General features: G+C 46.2%; 1 protein-coding gene across 3 annotated transcripts in view; it reads right to left on the bottom strand.

The window, feature by feature from the left end:
* The window catches only part of bcl9l (bcl9 like), a 121,795-nt gene that overhangs the window by 12,873 nt on the left and 84,444 nt on the right, over positions 1–24,478 (bottom strand). For all 3 annotated transcript variants that reach the window (XM_072593465.1, XM_072593463.1, XM_072593464.1), the window contains exons 4-6: positions 8,632–9,011; positions 1,875–1,997; positions 513–723 (exon numbers count right to left, since the gene is read on the bottom strand). In XM_072593465.1, coding sequence (XP_072449566.1) covers positions 513–723; positions 1,875–1,997; positions 8,632–9,011 — 714 coding nt within the window. The remainder of the gene's footprint in view (positions 1–512; positions 724–1,874; positions 1,998–8,631; positions 9,012–24,478) is intronic.

Below are 24,478 nucleotides of genomic sequence, written 5' to 3'. Positions count from 1 at the left end.
GCACCGGTGGCACCTAGATCTGGGAACACCACGTTTCCCAACCTCCTCCATGCCCTTTACACCAGTTCTATACCCCCCCACTTTTCCTTTGCTCGTCTCTTCACCATTCTGCTCGATCCTGTCCCGGAGTTTCCCTTCAGGGCTACAGCAAATGCTGAGGATCTGGCAGGAACAATGGTTTAATGCTGCTGGTTGCATTGCACACAAGTCTTTTCCCACTGCCCCTTCACCTCCTGCTTACACTATCCCTCCATTCCTTCTCTTTCATGTGTTTATCAACACCATTCCCCTGGTGACTCCATGTCAGAGCAGGTTGCACACTCCCCTCTTCATGACAAAGATTTTGCCGATTCGTGATGAGATTTAATCGTGTCTGGGAGAGAACACCACCCCCTCCAGCCTCCCCCCACCACAATACAAGACCTGCTACATGTCTGAACTTTCTCTGGAGCTCTCTCCTCTCAGAACGGTGACACTGCTGAGTGGTAGCAGCATCAGCTGTTTGCACTCACATGTTGGCCAGGTTAGTGGTGAAGACGTACACAAACTGAGAGGGTGGTTTGCTGGGATTCCTCGGAATGTTAGTGTCTGACCGCAGGCAAGGTCCCCCCACTGGGTTGTGGGTGATGCTGGCAGGAGCACTGTCTGGGACAGCCGGCAGGGGGTTCGAACCAGGAGACGGCTGAACAGTCCCCGAGAGCACGGATTCTACTACATTACAATCTGGAGAGAGAAAAAAAAACAAAACACAATTCCTTTCAAAGAGATGCTCAGCTCAGGTTCACAAACTCAGATATCATCCACAGGACAAGAGGGGAAAGAGGCAAGGAGTGAGGGAGCAGGAAAGGGAGGGGGCCAATAAGGTGGCATCAGTGAACAAGGGAGGGGACAAATGAGAGGGGGAGAACATAGAGTCATCGAGACATACAGCATGGAAACAGACCCTGCTGCCCAACTCGTCCATGCTGACCAGATATCCTAATCTAATCTACTCCCATTTGCCAGCACTTGGCCCATATTCCTCTAAAACCCTTCCTATTCAGATACCCATCCAGATGCCTTTTAAATGCTGTAATCGTACCAGCCTCCACCACTTCCTCTGGCATCTCATTCCACACATGCACCACCCTCTGTGTGAAAAAGTTGGCCCTTAGGTCTCTTTTAAATCTTTCCCGTCTCACCCTACACCCATGCGGATTAATATTTGAAATTCCAATGAGAAACTGAGGAACATGAATTAAAAAGCAATTTCGATAAAGAACCAGAGAGATGTTGATGAATGAGAGAGAGGGGGGAATGATTGAGGCAGCAAGGATATGAGGGAACAAGCAAAGGAACAAACGAGAGTGATGGAGGATGAGAGGGACGAATGAATGAGAGGGACGAATGAATGAGAGAGAGAAATCTGGAGAGAGAGGGCAAGTCTCAGACACTGCAGCTGATGGCCACTAGATGGAGGCAGATGCTGGTAAATGGGAGTCTGTTGCTGTGGCTGTGGGACAGAGCTCAGGGGTTCAATACCTGAGACAGGATCAACTGAAAATCAAACATTAACAATGTGGACATAGAAAATGTAGACATTAATTGTGAAGATCATATTTAAAATGTGATCCAGAGGGAGGGGGACAAACAAAGGCCTGAAGCTGGGGTTTAACAGGAAATTACCAAACTCTCACTGTTAGATCTTTCTTGTTTGCTAAGTTGTTTAATTAAATATGGAATCGGCCTGACGGGCTGAATGGCCTCCTCCTTATCCAAATAGCAAGGAAATGTAAAAGAAGATCAAGATTTGTGACTTGTTAGCTTGAACAAAGTTAAAAGGGACCAGATAGCAAGAGACATTTGGTGAAACCTGGCCTTTCAGCCTCACTCACTGTGCGCAGTCACTGCAGCTTTATCTTCATCGTCACTGTCAGGGCCTGAGTACCACTCATCCCCACTGTACGGCTGCTTCCGCTCCAGCACACAGCGCCTTTTGGTGCGGGGGGGTCCGTCCACTGCCAGGCAAATACAAACAGCAACCATCAATTCCCAACTGGAGAAAATCACCCCGTGGTCCACAGTGTCACCGTCATCTCACACACAGACATAGGAAGAGACACACACACAGATACACTGACAGACACACTGACAGGCAGAGACACACACAAACACAAACATACTCACACTCAGGCACAGACAGACACACACACTCACAGAGAGACACACATCAATTGATTCACTGTCAGAAGCTGTGGGCTATCAGCTCAAGGTTCAAACCCATCTTTAACAAAGTGCCCACAAACTACATCTCTCTCAGTAACAAACAGGACCCTGTGGATTACCCAAAGGATCAAACGACAGAGCTACAGGAGACTCTGTCAATCTGTAGGAGAGGGGATTGAGGGCCAGTGGTTTCAGCTATCTAGGGCAATATCATGGACTGAGCATTTGAAGTTGTGGAGAGCTGGAATGTAAGTCACTCGGCTAACAGCAGGCACTGATCTCTGAGCAGAGAAAGATCCCAGTGGAATTAAACTAAACAGTCATCATTTTCTAATAAAGACTGTGAGGTTTAGTCAAATCTATCAGGACCTCAATCTGCTCTCCCATAGACTATCCTCTGCATCAATATCAGCTCATTGAAAATTCAGCTCACAAACTGTCTACCAAATCCTGTTCACCCAGCGTGCCTGTGCTCACTAAACAACATGAGTAATATCTCAGTTTTAACGTTTCTTTCCCATCCCTCCCACCTCCTCACTCACAATCCTCCGAGATCCCTCCACTCCTCAATCCTGGAATACAATTCCTCCATCCTTCAGCTGAAAAATCCCAGAACTTGGGAATTCCTTACCCTACACATCCAGCAGCTCCTGTAGGAACGCTCCTTAAACCTGACCCCTCTCACCGAGAGCACTCTCAAGACACATGACATGACACAGACCTCCCGCACATAACACATTAACAAACTCGTGCAGAGCAGAGAGAGATGTTTTTTCTCTGTTGAAGGGACTGTAGGTTGTTGGAAATTCTCAGCCCAGTGTCTTCACAGTCAGGTGGCCCAGGTACTGCCTGAATGAACACGTTTCTGTTTGATCTGATTTCAATCTCAGTCTGGGATCCCTTTCAAAGGGCCTGATAAATTATTGGCCTCCACTCACCCAACCAGATTGGAGCACTGCCAAAGGGGGGCAACTAATGACCTTTTATGCAGTCAATAATGTCTGCGGGATCGAGAGGTAACCCTTACTGTGCCAGTGAGAAAACATCATCACCTCCTTAAAACCCCCGGGAATCTTCCCAATAATGAATTGGCAGTTAAAAAGACTCCTTTGTAAATAACTGATGCTTGATCCAGCATCAACTATAAAGTGCAAAACTGAGATCTGGCTGGTTTTTGCGAGGCCGAATTACTAAAGGATCGTGGAATAAAATCAACCAAGATCTCACTGAATGGAGGAGGAGATCAGTCTCCTCTGGTTCACAAGTGTCACACTGAGAGGGGTCACTGGACAGGACCCCCCACCCCTTCAGGCAGCCTTCTGCTGGGTCTGCAGACTCTGTCAGAGTGAGGACATCTCCCTCCAATCCCAGGTGGTCCCCTCTCTGTTGTTTCCCACATGACTCAGTGGTTAGCCATTTCTGGTCTCTGCCAGAAAGTGTGGCTCCAAGTCCACGATTTTAGGCTGACATTTCAAGTGAAATACTAAGGGAGAGTGACATTGTCACAGGCACAGTCTGTCAGATGGAGACAGTGAACTGAAAACCCTTCTGCCCTCTCACGTAGATAATGATACTCATCTGAATAAGAGCAGGAGGATCTCCTGTCCAAAATTCAAAAATCACCATCAAAGGAAACAGATCCAGTATTTACTGCATATTTATTGTGGGATGTTGTGGTGAACAAATTGGTTGTCATATTTCCGACACCAGGTCAGTGAAGAGTATTCACATTTTCTGTGATGCACTTTTCAATGTCTCGGGCTTAAGAAAATAGTTTCCACATGGTGCCATCGAGGGATATTTAACTACAGGGGGCGTCACAGATGAGTTTGACCGCCCACCTTCAGAAGGGGCTTATGGAGTGGGATCAGGAGCTCAAGGGGCTACGTTCACACTGACCAACCAACCTGGCACAGAAACACCAGCAGCTCACCCACAGTCACCAGTAGCTCACCACCACAACTCCATCCCAAACACCCAGGAACTATTTACATTAAATCCCAGGAAAGAGGGAGATAGGCAGTCACTCAATGGAGTGACTCTAACCTGCATGATAACACTTGCATTTCAGTTCTACGCTCGCAGTGATGGGGAGGAACAGTTGACAAAATTGCAAGTCAGAAGCAAAGAGAGCAGTTGAACAGGAGAGGGGACCCTTCTCAAAACCTGGAGGATCCTGCTGGGTCACATCCAGCACCTGAACATGACGAACACCTAAATCAAATATTATTAACTCTGGACTTACACAAACTGTAATCAAGAGCATGAGGTTTGGTTAAACAGTCAGTAAAGAATACAGAGCAGAGAGATTCCCCTGGAGGAGTGGCAGTGTCCCTATGTCTGAGAAAGGAGGTCCAGTAGCTCTGTCCAATAACAGCCCTGTACAAGACTGATAAAATTTTTTTTTTAAATAACGCCCTTCACAATTTCAGGACATTTTAAAGCACCTCAAAGTCAATGAAACATTCTCTGCAGTACAGGTGGTGTTATGATGTCAGAAACACAGCAGCCAAATTGCACACAGTAAGATCCCACAAACAACACTGGGATGATGTCGTGAACTGTTTGAGGCAGAACAACGCCCCAGTACACTGAGCAAATCTTTTCCACAAAGTGTCTTGGTAAGTGTCTGGATTGGAAGGTTATTCAGAGTGACAACATGGAATACTCCTTGGTGCAGGAGACCTGGTTACACTCCCAATCCCCAGTGTCATTGCTGCAAATCTGATTTTCCTGCTTTATACAAAACACAGTCTAACTGACTGGCTTGGTAAAAATCGTCACTGACTAGCTCATTGACATTGTTCAGTTCAATCCAGAGTGTCTCTGTGAGGAAAACCACTTTAACCGGGGGCCCGAGAGAGTGCTCTAACGCTGGTCATTGGGTGAAATCAACAGGAATCTTTCCAGTGAGTAAGTACAGGGGAACCCTTCACCAGCAGGAAATACGTTTAAAAAGGCATTACTGAAATCACCTTGATAGAGAGAGCACTTCAGTTTATCCAATTCCACACCACTGTTACAATCCAAACCCTCACTAGGTGCTGCTTACACACAGAGATGGGGGGGGGGGGGGGGGGAGGGAGGGAGGGGGGGGGGGGAGAAGGCAGAGACAAGGAGGTTTCAATGGGTATTTGCGTTTGTGTGCCCCCCCCCCCGTGCCTCTCTCTGTCTTTGCCCCCCCCCCCCCTCTCTCTCATTCTATGCCCCCTTTCTCTATGCCACCCCTTTGTGGCCCCTTTCTCTCTGTCCCCCCACCTTTTTGGTCCCCCTCTCTCTATGCCCCCCGTGCCTCTTTCCCCATCCCTGTGCCCCTGCTGTGCCCCCTCTCTCTCTGTGCCCTCCCTCTTTGCGTGCTGGTCACCCTCTCTCTGTTAACCCTCCCCTCCCCCCCACACCTCTCATTCTCCCAATGGGTTTCCTCCCATGGTCCAAATATATCCAAGTTAGGGTGTATTGGCTGTGGGAAATGCAGGGTTCCCGGGATTGGCTAAGAGGGTGGGTCTACGTGGGATCCTCTTTGGAGGGTCTGTATGGGCTCGATGGGCCAAATGGCTTGCTTCCACATTGTAGGGATTCTATGATTCTATCGTTTGTATAGGGGGACTGCTGGGGCTGTTGCAAACTAACCTGTGCATCTCTTGCTCACAGTAAACATGCTGACAGCTCTCGTGGACAATGCCAATCATCACAGCAACAGGCCATTCAGCCCTGCTTGCCCAGGGTGGTAGCTATACTTCACAAGAATCTTTTCTGGCCCTGTCTCCTTTCATCCCATCCCATCCCATTCACCATTCTTTCAATGCCCCACTCCCCGCTCCGCCCCAACCCCCACATCTTTATCTTGTTAAATACATCAACACGATTTCCACATGGCCACTCTGCATTGGAATGAGCTGCACATTGTCCTGTCTCTCTGCAGAAAGACATTCCTCCCAGATTCCGAATGGGACTAACAGGTAACAGTCCTATGTTTTTGGTCCTGGTGTCACCTAAAAATGGAAACATGTTTCCTACATCTGCTCTATCAACTCCCTTCATAAATCTAAAACTCCCAATCCACCATTTCAACGCTCCCTCTGATCACCACAGATGCACAGCAGTGACCCATTTACCAGATGCATAGCAGTAAAGACCCCCCCAGTACCACCTTCCAAACAAACAACCCTTTTACCATCTAGGAGTAGGGTAGCAGATACATGGGAACACCACCTCTTGCTAGTTCCCCTCTGAGCGACCACCCCCATCCTGACTCGGAACTCCAACACACTGTGCCTTCAGTGTCACTGGTTCAAAATCCTGGAACTCTCTCCTGTGTCCTTAATGTCACTGTGGGTTCCTTGAGACACCCCCAGGCATCAGCCCAGTACCTTCTCCAGGACAATTCCCAGCCAGCGGCACCTCCCCACAATCACCAACCCCCAAATGTGCTACATGGGCAAACAGATTGTGTCAAGTTGTGAAATCACAGTTACACTTCTGTGAAAAAGTTACTTTGGACACTTGAGTGTAGAGCATTTCAGAGAAACACCATTTTCAAAAGGAAATATTAGGGTGAGGCTTTGTAGTTTATGACAGCTTAAAACATACAGCATGCAGAGACGGAGGTGGTACAGGACAATCTCACGGGCCTGATCATCGGTGGGGGACTCTCTCTCCTGCCTACAGCGATTGGTCCTCATTATGATCAAATTCACATTAAACACAGAGGTTGGTAAATGGCTATTAGCTCCAGACGTCACAGAGATGTACAGCATGGAAACAGACCCTTCGGTCCAACCCGTCCATGCCGAACAGATATCCCAACCCAATCTAGTCCCACCTGCCAGCACCCGACCCATATCCCTCCAAACCCTTCCTATTCATATACCCATCCAAATGCCTTTTAAATGTTGCAATTGTACCAGCCTCCACCACTTCCTCTGGCAGCTCATCCCATACCTGTACCACCCTCTGCGTGAAAAAGTTGCCCCTTAGGTCCTTTTTATACCTTTCCCCTCTCACCCTAAACCTATGCCCTCTAGTTCTGGACTCCCCCACCCCAGGGAAAAGACTTTGTCTATTTATCCTATCCATGCCCCTCAATTTTGTAAACCTCTATAAGGTCACCCCTCACCCTCCGACACTCCAGGGAAAACAGCCCCAGCCTGTTCAGCCTCTCCCTATAGCTCAAATCCTCCAACCCTGGCAACAGCCTTGTAAATCTTTTCTGAACCCTTTCAAGTTTCACATCATCTTTCCGATAGGAAGGAGACCAGAACAGCAGACAATATTCCAACAGTGGCCTAACCAATGTCCTGTACAGCCACAACATGACCTCCCAACTCCTGTACTCAATACTCTGACCAATAAAGGAAAGCATACCAAACGCCTTCTTCACTTTCAAGGAGCTATGAACCTTCACTCCAAGGTCTCTTTGTTCAGCAACACTCCCTAGGACATTACCATTAGGCGTATAAGTCCTGCTAAGATATGCTTTCCCAAAATGCAGCACCTCGCATTTGTCTAAATTAAACTCCATTTGCCACTCCTCAGCCCATTGGCCCATCTGGTCAAGATCCTGTTGTAATCTGAGGTAACCTACACCTCCAATTTTGGTGTCATCTGCAAACTTACTAACTGTACTTCTTATGCTCAAATCCAAATCATTTATGTAAATGACAAAAAGTAGAGGACCCAGCACCAAACCTTGTGGCATTCCACTGGTCACAGGCCTCCAGTCTGAAAAACAACCCTCCACTACCACCCTCTGTCTTCTACCTTTGAGCCAGTTCTGAATGCAAATGGCTAGCTCTTCCTGTATTCCATGAGATCTAACCTTGCTAATCAGTCTCCCATGGGGAACCTTGTCGAACACCTTACGGAAGTCCACATAGATCACATCTACCACTCTGCCCTCAATCCTCTTTGCTACTTCTTCAAAAACCTCAATCAAGTTTGTGAGACATGATTTCCCACGCACAAAGCCATGTTTACTATCCCTAATCAGTCCTTGCCTTTCCAAATACATGTACATCCTGTCCCTCAGGATTCCCTCCAACAACTTGCCCAACACTGAGGTCAGGCTCACTGGTCTATAGTTCCCTGGCTTGACCTTACCACCTTTCTTAAATAGTGTCACCACATTTGCCAACCTCCAGTCTTCCGGCATCTCATCTGTGACTATCGATGATAAATATCTTAGCAAGCGGCCCAGCAATCACTTCCCTAGCTTCCCACAGAATTCTAGGGTACACCTGATCAGGTCCTGGGGATTTATCCACCTTTAACTATTTCAAGACATCCAGCACTTCCTCCACTGTAAGTCTCTGGAGTTAGGTCACAGATCAGGAACAATCTCCTTGATGGAAGGGACAGACTCAAAGGGCTGAATGGCCTTCCCCCCCGACCATTTCTGGGTCATGAAAATCCCAGTTGGTTTCTCACCTTTTGTTTCCGTGTCGATGATGGGTGTGGTGGTATCCCGTAACTCTCCCGAATCCACTGAGATACTCCTTTCCCGTTTCACTTTACCCTTCAGCGCTCCGAGGTTGGGCACAGAGTTCTGGCTACTTTTCAGCGCTGAGCTTCCAGGAGAGATCTGTGTGGACTTGGTCCCGTGACCAGGGTTCGATGTGGTTTTGGGGCCCAGGCCACAGACTGGTCCCTGGCTCGCATTGGGGGCAGGGCCACTGCTATTGACCGGCTTACCGTGATTGGTCAGTTTACTGTCTGTGTGCATTTGATTGGTCACGGGTTTCGGCGATGGGACTGTGGACAGGCGGATTTCTGATTCGTGTTTTATTTTCAAACTGTTCTCAGAAAATCTGGAACCAAAAACAAAGAAACAGTTTTTAAATTAAACACATGAGATGTTTAACCGCACAGATCTGGCAGTCAGGTGTGCCTGGGGAAGGAGTCACAAACAGGACAGAATTGAGAATGCATGGCCGAGAGGGACATCTGAAAGGATGGAGTGAGTTCACCGCCTGGCTTTGATTCGTTCAGAACACACTGAAACAGGAAGAGACCATTGAGTCCCTTCAATCCCAACACTCAATGAGGTCAGAATTGGCCCCAGACCAACTCCACCCTTGGTACAATATCCTCCGTACATCTGCCCAGTATATCATTCTCAGATTTAAAATGATTAACCAAGCTCTCATCTAATGTGACAGAAAACTCCATGGTTCAAACAGAAGGAGACTGACTTCCCTCCTGATTGGCCTAACTCAGATTTTAAACACATGGTCCTACATCCTCAACTCCAGCCTCACTGGAAAGGTTTCTCTCTCTCTCTTAGTTCCATGATGTCAGTCTGTTTGAGTGTCAATACAGGAGAAGGGGCAGAATCTCACTGGGAAGGTAAGAATGATTAACTCCAGGCCATGCAGTGCAATCACGTGTATGTTCGTGGAAGTGAATACAGGCTGCATTTACCAAAGCCCCACATCCCTCGAATCCAAATGGCATGACATGGCACAAGATCATTGTTACAGAAACAGATGAAGCTCCAGAACCGATCCCCGTGGCACTCCATTCATTGACTAACCTGAAAATTATCTGCTTCCTCTACTCAAGCCTTTATCAAATCCAGGTTAATATATCACCCAAATACCATGAACCTTTTGCACAATAATTGTTTATTTGGTACTTTCTGAAACCCATCTATCTGTTCCCCTATATTCATCCACCTTGTCGCATCCTCAAAGAGCTCTGATGAATTAATCAAACAAAAATTTCATTTCACAAAACCACATCAATTCTGCTAGATTGTAGATACTTTCTAATCAGCTTGATCACAGCTATTATTACAAGCCTCTAGTTCTCTTGTCCCAGAGATAGAGACGCTAGCACTGTGCCACAGGAGCCCTTACTTTCTGAATGTGTTATGATTTTCTAAATGTCCTCCAACTTGGTCCTTAACTATAGATGCTAGCAATTTTCCTATGACTGGTGTTAAGCTAATTGGCCCAATTTCCTGCATTTTTTTCTCTCTCCTTTCTCGAATACTGAAGTCATATTTGCAGCTTTCAAATCTTCTGTGGCTTTTCTAGAACCTGTGGGACTTGTGCGGGCACTGTCTCTGAGGCCGGTTCTTTTCAACATCCTCCCACCCCCCCACCCATCAAAAGGGGGAAGGACATCTGGTCCACGCAACATGTCACACTTTAGACTCATTCACTTGCTTAGCACATTCTTTGATTTAATTTGTTATTGTCATATGTATGAAGATACAGTGAAAAGTATTGTATTGTGTGCTAACCAGACAAATCATACCTTACAATAATTACATCAGGGCAATTGAACAGAATACAGAATAAGTTACAGCTACAGAGAAAGATCAACTCTAATACATGAGAGGCCCGTTCATAAGTCTGATAATAGCTGGGAAGAGGCTGTTCTTGAATCTGTTAGTACGTGTTTTCAAACTTTTGTACCTTCTGCCTGATGGAAGAGTGGGAGAGAGTATAACTGGGGTGGGAGGGGTCTTTGATGATGTTGGTTGCTTCCCCGTGGCAGCAGGAAGTGTAGATGGAATTACTGGATGAAAGGCTGGATTTGGTGATGGATTGTGTTCACAACTCGCTGTAGTTTCTTGTGGTCATGGGAAGGACAGTTACCAAACTAAGCTGCGATACATCTGGATAGGAGCTTTCTACGGTGCATCTATTAAAAATAATTTCCTCTCTGTCTTTCACCTATCAATTTTCTACTTTTCTTGGGATATTTCTAGTGTCTTTCACTGTGAATGGGATTTTAAAAACTTCTTCAAAGTCCCTGCCATTTCCTTGTTTTGCAGTCTCTCACTCTAAAAGGACTAGCATTCATTTTAATTACTCTCTTCCCTTTATACCACAGAAACTTTTACTGTCTGTTTTTATATTTTTGCTAGCTTTCCCTTCCCTCTTTAATTTCTCTGCCTTTATTTTTCTTTCAGGTATCCGTTGCTGAATGGTACATTTACTAATTATTTGGTACTTTATAGAGTGTAATTCTGAAATCTATATACAGTACCCTACATTTACCTGTTCCCTTTTATCCAAACCTCCTTGTTACATCCTCAAGGAACTCTGATAAATCTGTCAAAATGCACAAAGTACTTGTGCTATAATTTTCCCAATTGTTGGCCTACTGCTAGCATTGTACATTCTTTAAAAATCTGTCAAGTCTGTTTTTTTGAAAACTGACCAAGTGACTTAGGCGGTGACAGGATCAAAATTGGAGAGGCGCTAGAAAAGCACAACAGGTCAGGCAGCATCTGAGGAGCAGGAAAATCGACGTTTCGGGCAAAAGCCCTTCATCATGTGCTTTTGGCCAAACGTTGATTTTCCTGCTCCTCGGATGCTGCCTGACCTGTGTTTTTCCAGCACCACTCTAATCTTGACTCTGATCTCCAGCATCTGAAGTACCCACTTCCGCTCTGGTGTTAGGATCAAGTTGGTGTTCCACAAACTAGGGCCAAAAATCCAGGACCTCACTCCACTGCAGTACCAAAGTGCTACACGGTCAGAGGTGATACATTAAACTGAGGCCTTAGCTTTCCTCTCAGGTGGTTATAACACTAACCTGGTTAAATTTCAAAGATAGGTTCTCTCCTGTGTTCTGGTCAGTATCCATTCCACAACCAAAATCATAAAGACACAGAATCTGATCATTAATGTGTTGCTTGTGGGATTGTGCTGTGTACAAACTAGCTACTGTGTTTCCTACATTACTAATACAAAACAACTTAATTGGTTGTTTAGTGGTTTGGGACATCCTATGGACATGAAAGGGGCTACATAAATTCAATCCTTTTTCCCCTCACACCTGGTCAGTGCACTGTCTCACATTAGCTTCACGACAGATAACTGCTGGTTTCAGCTGGACCTACCACAATACAACTGTGGTGAATATTCAACTCCTGCTTCCCCCCCCCACAACTCCCACCTCCTCCCCCTCCCACCACACAGTGACTTGAGACACTCGTCAGTTCAAACACAGAACACTTCAACCTCCCAATGTTTTCAATAAATGAATAACAGAATTCAGAGCACTGGGAATAACTGCATTAAAAAATCGCAGTCAGTCCCTTCGCTCTGGCTGTCCCTTTTGTTAGGCAAATCAAAAGGTTTTTCTGTACTCACCCACAGGACAGTTCTGCCTTGCAGCCCTGCACTGTGCAGTCTGCTAAAACACCGGTTCCCAGCACAACATCCAATATCTCCAATCGGTCTGACATGTGCTTGCAGCTGCACATTAGGTGGGTGATATGACTCTGGTCACACACTCCCAGTCGTCTGCTTCCTTGCATTCAGAGGCTGTAATCTTCACATCGACACAGCTTCCTCCCCTCAGCAGCTCACTTCAAACACAAGCATGACTCACGCCTAAAAACCACAGCCTGTCGCTACACGATTTATATGTGCGGAATTCAGTCAATCAGACCCTCTTTCTTCAAGTCAGGCATAAACAAAGGACCTCGTCAGTTCTCTCTCTCTCTCTCTCTCTCTCTCTCTCTCTCTCCCCTCCTCTCTCTCATGAACACTCTGTCGAACATGCTCCTATATTTGTGACACGCTCCCTGCATGACAGAAATCCACCCTTTGAATACAGTCTGAACCCTCACACAGACATCATTCACACCAAAATATCAAAAACAAAACATTCATTTTCAAACAGATCTGTGTCACTGGGAACTTGCTGACTGTAATTCCCCTGTCAAACAGTTCAGTCTGGGACTGCATAACATCAGATGTAGAGGAAGCTTCCAAGTGACCAGTGACTTTGGGGAAGATCAAACCTGGTGATCACCTTTTATACGGCACGGTGGCACAGTGGTTAGCACTGCTGCCTCACAGCGCCCGAGACCCGGGTTCAATTCCCGCCTCAGGCGACTGACTGTGTGGAGTTTGCACATTCTCCCCATGTCTGCGTGGGTTTCCTCTGGGTGCTCCGGTTTCCTCCCACAGTCACAAAGATGTGCAGGTCAGGTGAATTGGCCATGCTAAATTGCCCGTAGTGTTAGATAAAGGGTAAATGTAGGGGTATGGGTGGGTTGCGCTTCGGCGGGTCGGTGTGGACTTGTTGGGCCGAAGGGCCTGTTTCCACACTGTAAAGTAATCTAATCTAAACCTTGCTGCCTCACAGTAACATCAACCAGCACTGGGAAGTCAGGGAGTGATCTGATTGGAGACGCAGTCGGGGATGGGGGGGGGGGGGGGGGGGGGGAGGGTGGGTGGAGTGGTTTCTGCTCTGATCTAATTGTCCCAATATTGGCCAATGTCAGACACAGTACAAGTCTCTCCTGGGATCACGAGCTGATGAGACTGGGGAGTTTAGGAAATCCTGAATGTGGTTGTACTGTTGAATGGGGTTTACTGTTCCCTGGGACTGACTCCCCCGTGGGGTAAACACAAGGCAGTTTGGGATAAGGAAGGATGCTTGGGGAATCCTTTGTCAACAAGGGTTACACTGAGTTCATTATCAACTGGTGAAATCAGATCAAGGTGCCTTTGGAGAAAGGGGTGAGGGCTATGGTAAAGTGAGATTAAGGGCAAAAACCCCAAAAAAACTACAGATGCTGGAAATCAGAAACAAAAACAGAAGATTTTGGAGAAACTCAATAGATCTGGCTGCATCTATGGAGAGAAAATAAAGTGAATATCGCAGTGACCCGTCTTCAGAACAGGAATATGGATGGGAGAGGCGTTGGGGAGTGTGTGTGTGTGGGGGAGTGAAGGTTGATATTTGGAGGAGAGGGAGAAGTGAGAGTGTGTTCAGGGGGAGGGAAATCTGTGGGAATTATAAACTCTGCTATCACAGAGGGTCCACCACACGTGACAGAAATGGCTTTCGCTGGTTTCATGGGGAACTCAGCTACTCCATTCCCCGCCCCCTCAAACCTGGGGTGTCCACAATACACACTGGCTGAAAGAGAGTAAATATGAAACAGAAAAATTCCCCACCCCCAACACCTGCCCACTCACTTAGGGCCAAGAGCTGAGTCAGGGACCAGTGTCAATTCCAGTCACCTCAAAACAGCTGGGAAATGCCCCTCTTTTTCCTGTTCCCCGCCTCCCTCTTCTCTCTCTCTCTCACACACACACACGCACAAACACACACACACACACACACACGCACAAACACACACACACGCACAAACTTTCCAGTCACCATCTTTGCACTTCCCCAGTGCAGCTACAGAACACAAATACACCTTCTAAATCAGATGGCAATATTAAAGGAGGTGGTTGACATGTGGTTGTGCACTCCGAAAGCTAGTGCTTCCAATTAAACCTGTTGGATTATAACTTGGTGTAGGGTGATTTTTAACTTTGAAGGAGAGACATTTTGTCCCTCAAAAGCTAACAGAAAACTAGGGTGAAGGGAAGAGATTGTAGACCACTGGTGGGAAAACGTACAAAGGACAGATTCCAGAGTTTGGGAAGGCAGAGAATGGGAGTTGATGGGAATTGAGGGATATGGGGAGGGGGAGGGTCTGGTCTGTCTATACCAAATGGGCTCACAGTAGCTGATGTTAGTCCATTCCTAAACCAGTGACAGAGTCAGTGTGTTTGGGACCAGTATCCCATTGAGAGAGCAAGGGAAGGTGACAGCTCGAGTGCGTACAAAAATGAAAGCAAGAGCAAAAGAGTGTGTTTGTGTGTGCGTGTGACAAAATGAAAGAAACTTTAAAGTAGGGAAGACTGTTAGGAAAGAGTTGACTTGTCTAAGTGGAGGAGACAGAGAGTTGTGAACAATGGAGAGACTGTGAAGTGCTGAGCAGAGGTGTGTGGGGTGGGGCAGTGCAGGGCAGAGCAGAACAGAGTGGGGTGTGCTGCTACTTGCCTGCACACAGCTCCTGGCAGGTTGCACCCAAATGCTTCAGGATCAAAGAGCTGGAGCCTGCACTCAGTGGAAACCTGAGCACAGAGACTGACTCTCGGACCCCACCCTCTGCACCCAGTACTGTAAGCAGAACCAGGTCAGGGGCTCCGACAACCCACCTCCAACACTGCGCTGAAGGACACCCACCGAGATGGTTGCACAGTTGGTCAAGGTGAAGGTGCATGGGAGACGGGGGGAGATTGAGAATCCTCGGAGAGAGAAAAAGGCCACTGTATCAGGGTAATCAAACAGTTGGAAACTTATATCTCTAGAAAACAGAAATGGAGGGGTGACCTGACAGAGATCTTAAAGTTTATGATCGATGTGATGATGATGCTTTCACTTTTGGCAGAGACCAGAATTAGTCACTGCTCAGTATAGGAGTCGGGAGATCATGTTGCGGCTGAACAGGACATTGGTTAGGCCACTTTTGGAATATTGCATTCAGTTCTGGTCTCCCTCCTGTAGGAAAGACATTGTTAAATTTGAAAGGGTTCAGAAAAGATTTACAAGGATGTTGCCAGGGTTGGAAAGTTTGAGCTATAGAAAGAGGAAAAATAGGCTGGGGCTGTTTTCCCTGGAGTGTCAGGGGCAGAGGGCATGGATATGCTAAATAAACAGGGCCTTTTCCCCAGGGCATAGGTTTAAGGTGAGAGATTTAAAAAGGACCTGAGGGGCAACTTTTTCACGCAGAAGTTGGTGCGTGTATGGAAAGGACGTGGTGGAGGCTGGTACAATTACAACATTTAAAAGGTATTTGGATGGGTATATGAATAGGAAGGGTTTAAAGGTATATGGGCCAAATGCTGGCAAATGGGACTAGATTGATTTAGGATACCTGGTCGGCATGGACGTTGGACCAAAGGGTCTGTGCTGTTCATCTCTATAACAGATGGAGAAGGAAAAGAAAGATATGTTGAGAGGGTGAGAAAGAGGAAGATCTTGTGAAGCATATGGTTATGACCTCTACAGAAACCAATTATAACTTAAAGAAAAAAAAAATTGAACTTCCACTCAGTAGCTGAAAGGTCACGGTCAAGATTTTGTGTTTTAAAATCTTTACTACAACAAGCAAGCTAAAAATGCTGCTAACAAAATACTACTTTTGTGGGAAACTTATACTTTAAATGACAAAACAGAACTTTGAACAACTAAAAATAAATTCACGCATACGTTAGACCATCCTAAAGTATATATTCCATCAATCCAAAATGACATTTAGCTCCCACGAGTTTACTTTTGATATTTTCCTCGCCTAGCCTGGAAACTTTTTGCTCTTGAATGGTCTTTCACATTGTGCATTTTCCTGGATATTTTCCTTATGGGTAAAGTTTTGCTGAATCGTCCAGCATCATTTTAACTTCCTGTAAATTTGATAGTGCTAACTTCAGTCACCGCACTCTCCTGGGAGATGAATCGCAGACTTTCAGCCCTGAGCTCCCCAATCGGTCCCTGACCCTGGCACACTGACTGTGTGGTACAGCTTTCAAGAATATTATAGAAATCCTCCCACTCTCAAGTCCACTTCCATGGCAAACATGAATCACATGGGCCTTGTATTCAGGCAGAAATGATGATTTACAATCCTTGCAAGACAACTGTTCTTCATCTTGGACCTTAAAACATAACTGTTTATAATTCATTATTCTGGGACTTTGAAGACCCACAGTCTATCTGTTGTTAGCACATAGGCTACTGCCATGGTCTTTAATGAGAAACAATTTGCACCTTCTTCCCAGTAAAACAATCCGGATCCCTTTTCATCTGCAGTAATCAAACCTTGAAGTGGTTCTGTCAGTAGGCTTCAGAACAGGTCACGTGGCCCCTTCATTTTTATCTTAAAGACATAGTCCTGAAATTTAATCACATAAACCTCACCATCAGAACAGTGAATGGCAGCACAGAGCAGCTGGAATGAATGGCCTGTTGCTGTTTTACAAATTTTGTGTAACTCACAACTGATGATACCTCAGGGAAGAAATTAATGTGGATCATATGGAGCATCGGGTGTAAGGGCTGTGAGATTGCACGGTTATGTTAGTGCAAAGATGGGCACAGCAGAGTTAGAGCAAATTAAACCCTGACCCTCCCGTTTCTCAGTCAGCTGATTCCATAGAATAAGGAGGGGGTCTGATTTGCCTACCCTTCATGAGCTGGTCCAGACAGTGTCATACTGGTCTGGATAACAAGTGGACATTTCTGGGTGGGCGCTCCTGTGTGTTACTGCTCAGCTCATCATCAGACAGCGGCTTCAGCAATGGTCTGCCTGCTGTGTACAGCTGCTTCATGAGGGGGGGCATAGAGGGTGGGGGGGGGGGGAGGGGGGGAGGGGGGGGTGGGGAGAGCCATGCCTTTACCATCAGGAACAAGCCAGGGAGATAGGACAAGGTTAAAGCAGCAGGGCCTGATTGTGAGGTAAATGGATCAAAAGGTGAGAGAGAGAGACTTGCCTTTCCCCACTGCATTTCAGCAGTTCAGGACCAACCAAGTTCAGTCCCTGCTGCAACACAGAATTGTGCACAGCAAGATCCCAAAAAAAAGAAAATGACCGTGATAATCTGCATTGGAGATGGTGAGTCCTTCGTCCTTCACAGACTGCTCTTTCATTAAGGCGAAAGTGAGGACTGTAGATGCTGGAGATTAGAGTCAAGACTAGAGTGGTGCTGGAAAAGCACAGCAGGTCAGGCAGCATCCGAGGAGCAGGAAAATCGACGTTTCAGGCAAAAGCCCTTATCATTCCTTTTGACCCCTTTACCTCACAACCAAACCCTCCTGCTTCAGCCTTGCCCTACCTCCCTGACTTCTTCCTGATGGTAAAGGTGTGGCCTCATTCCTAATGAAGGGCTTTTGCCCGAAATGTCGATTTTCCTGCTCCTCGGATGCTGCCTGACCTGCTGTGCTTTTCCAGCATCACTCTAATCGTGCTCTTCCATAAAGCAATTCTCAAAATTCACCAAGTGCAAAAATACTCCCAACAGATTAATGGGATTGCTCCTACGTGATTTGATTTTGCACCTTCCAGGGAAAAATATTTGGGATTCATGACAGGAATCTGGGGCCTTTGCTCTAGTGAGTGAAATCAAGGAAACCATTATTAATTCAAGCCTAATGCCTCCGATACAGCAACATAGGCCACTGCAGCGATGGAGGGAGATCACTGAAGCAAACGCATTGAAACCAAAGACTGTGGTGGGATGAACAACTGACGGAGACGGTCAATACCTGGTGCAGTGACTGCGATCCCCAAACTCAGGCCTGATCACCTGCGCAGGGTAATGCGCCGAGTTTGTGTTCTCTTCCAACCCACGGGCATCACGGTGGCTCAGTGGTTAGCACAAGCACAAGGGACCCAGGTTCGATTCCAGCCTGGGGTGACTGTGTGGAGTTTGCACATTCTCCCCGTGTCTGCGTGGGTTTCCTCCGGGTCCTCCGTTTTCCTCCCACAGTCCAAAGATGTGCAGGTCAGGTGAATTGGCCATGCTAAATTGCCCATGGAGTTAGGTGCATTAGTCAGAGGGAAATGGGTCTGGGTGGGTTACTCTTCGGAGGGTAATATGGACTTGTTGGGCCGAAGGGCCTGTTTTCACACTGTAGGGAATCTAATCTAATCTAAAAAAATACTGATGGCCAATGGCAAATTATTTACATCTCTGATTTGGAGATGCCGGTGTTGGACTGGGGTGTATGAAGTTAAAAATCACACGACACCAGGATATATTCCAACAGGTTTAATTTCAGAGCACCGCATCCTGTTACAACCACCTGAAAGAGCAGCGCTCTGAAAGCTGGTGCTTCCAAATAAACCAGCTGGACTATAACCTGGTGTCGTGTGATTTTTAACTATTTACATCACAACCAGCATCATTCAATAACCCATGACCACTCTGCTGCTTTTGAGACCAGCTAACCCTAACTGTATCAGATTGGCTGTGACATGCTTTGGGACGTTCTGAAGTTGTGACAGGCTTCAATAAAATGAGGCATCTCTCCCTCTTTCAGAAGCTGGAAGTTATTGGTGAATCACCAATTCCAGAAGGTGAGATTTCAATCGGAAACAAGTGTAAAACCATCAACACAGCCTGCACAATCCAGAAAATGACACACTGATCCCAGAGGGGATTATTTTCTCATAATGCCTGCTCATGGCAAAGAACAGCTCTGGAGCAGGGAATGTTCCTTAAAGCAGTGGGTCACCATGGGCTGAGAACTATTCAGGATTTACAGCAAGTAAAAGGCCAGCCAAACACAATCAATAAGACAAAAAACCGTTAATCACTTTTCAATTACGAGTAGTTACACTGCTAATAGCACCAAATAAAAGCCACTTTGATCTTGGGAGCAACACGTGCAGTGCACTTAACCCTCAATTAGCTTTCTGAATTACAGTATTCAACATTGCTCAGCTCTATACCAGACTTGTTGTCCAAATTACAAGGCAGCACTGAGGGGGTTAAATGGGCCAGGTTTTCATCAAACAGCCCCTATCGTACAGGTTTGGAATTTCCACCTTGTTATGAGATTAAGGGGTCTGTTTGAATTAAGTTAGAGTGTGCACAGTGAGACAGCCAGTTGTGTCTAACTGGACTAATCCCAATGCCTCTGGGTAAACTTAAAAAGTATACCTTGGCGTTAAAAAAGCAACGAAGCTCAGCAGCTGCAGGTAGAGTCAATAAATCCTGCCTGGGTTTGCTCCTCTCCACAGAACCCGACATTACAAACAGGCCGTGCGAGACATGAAGGCAGGAGAAACAACACAAAGTTAAAAGGGTCCCTGAACTCAAATCCCTTGAAGCAGTGCAAGATTCAACGGCTTCACAAGATTAAAAAAAGCCCCTTTGGATTCCTTGATATTTGCCTGGGAGTGCAGGCAGAGTAAGGGGAGTGTCTCCAGGTTACTTTATTGTCAGATAATTCTTTTTAATGTTTTGCCCAGAGAGCTTCAGTGATTCAAGATCAACAGCTCCATTACTGATGAAAGGAAAACTCCACTCACATGGAGAGAGCCCAGGGTGAAGCAGAAGTTCAGGCATCGCAAATCTGACAAAACTCTTGGGTGAAAAAAATATCCTTCCTGTTGTGGAATTCCCCAATTCAGATCCTCTTGCTGTTCCCCTCCAGTTTCTCACTCAATAGGAACAAGTCACTGGATAGTAAATGTTAGAACAGAGCATGGGACCGCCATTCGGCCCATCAAACCGGCTCCATTATTCAATACGATCCTGACTGATCTTGAGCTTCAAATTCACTCCCCCACCGTTGATTCCCTGAGACAAATATTCTGTTGATCCCGGCCTTAAATATACTTGACGATGGAGCATCCACATCCCTCTGGGACACAGAATTCCAAAGATTCACAATCCTCTGATTGAAGACATTTCTTGCTCCTCGTCCCTATATGACTGGCCCCGTATGGGGAGACTGTGCCTGTGTTTTAGGTTCCCCAGCCAGGCAGGAGCAATCTCTTTGTATTTACCCAGTCAGGTGTCTGTTTCAATGAGATCTCCCCTCAAGTTTTTAAACTCCAGAGAATGTTGGCCCAATTTACTCAGCTCCTCATCAAAGGATAAATCCAGTAGTCAACTGAGTGAAGTTTCGCTTCATCATCTCCAGTGCAATTCCATCACTCCTTGAATATGAAGACCAAGCTTCTTCACTCCTGTACTCCAAACAAGACACACCAAATATCAGCTGCCTTCCTAACTGCTCGCTGCACCTACATATTGACTGTGGGCGTATTTGTATGAACAACAGGTCTCGCTGATCCACAACATTTACAAGTTTCGAACTGTTTAAACAATATTCTGCTTGTTTATTCTTATAGCCCAAGTGAATACCTTCACACCTGCCCACATTATACACCACCCGACATCCTGATGCCCACTCGTTTCCATACTGTGCCCACAACTCTCATTCCACGGAGCCTTATTCCATCTGTGTCTCTTCACCCAAGTCATCGATACAGATTGTAAATAGCTGAGGCTTGAGTATTGACTCATGCTGGTTTTCGCATTCACAGCATCTTCACTTGCCCAGAGGGCAGTTAATAATCAGTGACATTGCTGTGGGTCTGCAGTCACACGTGGTCTAGATATTAGTGAACCAGATGGGTTTCGTTTTTTTGACATGGTCATCATCAGTCTTAATTCCAGTCTTTTTAAATTTAATTCAAATTATACCATCTGCCACGGCTGGATTTGAACCTGGGTCCCCAGAACATTATCTGGGTCACTGGATTAATAATCCAGTGATAATACCACTAGGCCATTGTCTTGCTTCTTCCCTTCCTTGCAATATTTTTGTTCTGCAGATATTAATGTCCTCAATTTCCTCACCTGTATTAGCCCAAGGTTATTGTCTACATCTGGAATGATACTTGTGCCTTCTGTTTTGATGACAAACACACAATACTTATTCGATGTCTCTGCAATTTTCTTGATTTCTCGAGACGAGTTATACGATTTCTGCTTCGAATGACTGATATTTACTTTCGCTACTCTATTACTTTTTGCTTGCTGCTTGCCATCTTAATGGGTGCCATCCTGTTGTCACTCAAGATGTTCAGTTTACTGTTAAGGACCATCAATTGAGAATGAGGACACTAATTGAGTTTTCTTATCACTCCACCACCTCACTTCTGACGCTTGCCCAAAGATACCAGAGTAGGCAAGTAGATAGTGCTCTTACAAAGTCCCAAGCCAAGTGCAGTACAGATGGAGTGCTGCAGTCTCAGGGTGCTATCCTTCCAATGAGTTATCGTTTTGGTCTTCTCAAGTGTTAATTTCTTATTCAATTAGGAATGCTCTCCTGGTGCTCTAGCCAATATTTAATTATCCCTCAAATTAACACAAGGATGATTATCCAGTCACTTATTGCATTACAGCTTGAAGGATCCCACCACGCATTAACTGTCTCCAGGAGTGAGTACAGAGAGAAGTTGTTAATTGGTTGTAAAATACTTTGAAACGCTCTGAAGTCTTGAAAGGTGCTCTATAAATGGCAACCTCTTTCTTTCAGTTTGGTACATCCACTTGACTATGATCAGCTAAATCCACTTGGAACAGCAAGTGAGCCCAAGGCATTCCTGGCTTCTTTTCATTCACTTGTGGGTGTAAGCATCACTGGCTGGGCCCAGCATTTATTCCCCATCCCCTAGTTGCCCCTTGAGAAGGTGGGGGTGAGCTGTCTTCTCGGAACGCTGCAGTCCGTGTGCTGTGGATAGACCCACAATGCCCCTGAGGGAGGGAATTCCAGGATTCTGACCCAGTGACAGTGAAGACAGGATGATATATTTCCAAGGCAGGATGAGCTGGTGAGGTGCCAGACACCAGGAGGAGGCAGACAAGACTGAATGAAGCTGCCTTGGTCCTGCAGGAGGGAGAGTTCTTGGTCTCAGGCTGCTACATTGACAAGTGAAGGTGAGCAAAATGAGCTTTTCATTCACGGCTGGGATCACGTTTCTGTGCTAAGCTAGAACTGCAACTAATTAGGAACTACACGTAAACAGCTGCATTCATACAGCGCCTTGTAAAATGTGCCACAGAACCAAATGTCAAATATAACATCAAGCCACTAAAGGCGATACTAAGATAAGTGACCAAGTGTTCGGTCAAAGAGGTAGGTTTTAAGGAGTGTCTTACAAGGAGAGGGAGGAGGAGCAACAGCTCGAAGAGCCTGTCACAGAGCACGGTGACGATGACCAATGAAGCAGCGATGCTAATCTGTGACACTCTCAAGGTCAGAATTGGAGGAACACAGTGACCTTGGAATCTGATGAAAATGTTTTGAGTGTTGACAGACCTAGAGCTGACACAGGTCTGGGAAACAGGTGAACAAGACTTGCTAAGAGATCTGCAAGAGATGGTCAGCAGAGTTCTCCAGGAGTTCAACCTTATGGAGAGTAGATGATGAGTGACTGGCCAGGACAGAGGCATGGATAAGGACTTGGAAGTTGGAGCAGTGAGAGAGCAGACAGTCTCTCTGATGGAGTGGAATATAGTGACAAAACGAGGTGAGGAGTGCAGTCTATGAAAGGGTTGATACAAGGTGGGAGAAGAGGTCTTTAACATTACAAAGAGATTTGATACTGAACGTAGGGGGAAATCCCTGGGCCAAAAGGGAAACAGGTCACAGCTGCAATAACACCAACTCACTGGTTCTTGGAACAGAGTTGAAACTCCAAGAGCCTGGCCTTTGAGAGGCCCATGACGCATACCCAGCCACGGACCATCTGCTCCCATCACTGCTCTTCACTCCATTGAAGCTTTACTGAATCAAACTGTGTCAGAGGCTCCATTCGGCCCATTATGTCTCTGCCAGCACCTTTGAAGGGAGCCAGATCCACACAACCGCTCCCACCAATCCCCGGTCATTCCCCATCGCCCTGGAAAATGTCCCTGTCCAAGTATTTATGTAACTCTCTTTTGCAAGTCCTTACCGTACTGAAATCTTCTGCTCATTCAGGCAGTTCATTCCCCATCACAGCTCAATCCTTCCAGATCTCCCTCCATGATTCTGCTGCCAATTGCTTATTGGACTCTTAGTGGTGGGGGAAGAGGGAATGATTGAGAAGTGGGACCTCTGTGACATCAATCCCTGAAAGGGTTAAATGGCAACAGAAAGTGCCACTTGGGCAGACAGCAACAGTGAGTGACATCAGCAGCAGCTGTCAGCTCAAAGAGGAAGCCATACGTCACATCAACAACGAGCCATGGTGAAATTCCCCAGTAGCGGCTGCTGCTAACTCCACCTACACAACATCCTGCAGCAGTACTCAGCAGTTACAGACTACAGGTTCCTTAAATAAACACACACCACAGGTGAACAACGGAAATACAGTCCTCTGGCAGTTTCTGCCAGTCTTAGAAGTTTCCCTGCACAGAGTGAGATTTGAGGGGAATAAGGTATTGCACCCCCCCCCCCCCCCTCGCAGCACTCATTAAACTACAGAACATTAGATCACTCGAACTAGCTAACATGCAGGAATCAGTTCTAGGCTGAAATCTAATCAACAGTTCCAAGCTACTTGGCAAGGGCCACACAGTGTAGTCACGGTATGTTGAGGATCACACGCTGTATGTGGTCAACACATATAGCAGCAAAAATGCTTTTATTTTAAATAGTATGATCCCCATACAGTGGCTTTACTCTGCCGAATAGCCCAACCATAAGACATAGGAGAATGTGGCCATTCCACCCATCAAGTCTGCTTCACCATTTGATCATGGCTGATATGTTTTTCAACCCCATTCTCCAGCCTTCTCCCTGCAATCTTTAATCCCCTTATCAATCGACAACCTATCCATCTCTGTCTGTAATACATTCAATGACTTGGCCTCCATAGCACTCTGTAGCAATGAGTTGCACAGATTCCCCACCCTCTGACTGCAGAAATCCCCCCCTCACCTCAGTTCTAAAGGGTCAT

The sequence above is a fragment of the Chiloscyllium punctatum genome, chromosome 23 (genome assembly GCF_047496795.1).
Source record: "Chiloscyllium punctatum isolate Juve2018m chromosome 23, sChiPun1.3, whole genome shotgun sequence".
Lineage (NCBI taxonomy): Eukaryota > Metazoa > Chordata > Chondrichthyes > Orectolobiformes > Hemiscylliidae > Chiloscyllium > Chiloscyllium punctatum.
The sequence above is the reverse complement of the archived record's forward strand: the minus strand, read 5'-3'. Positions and strand labels throughout refer to the sequence as shown.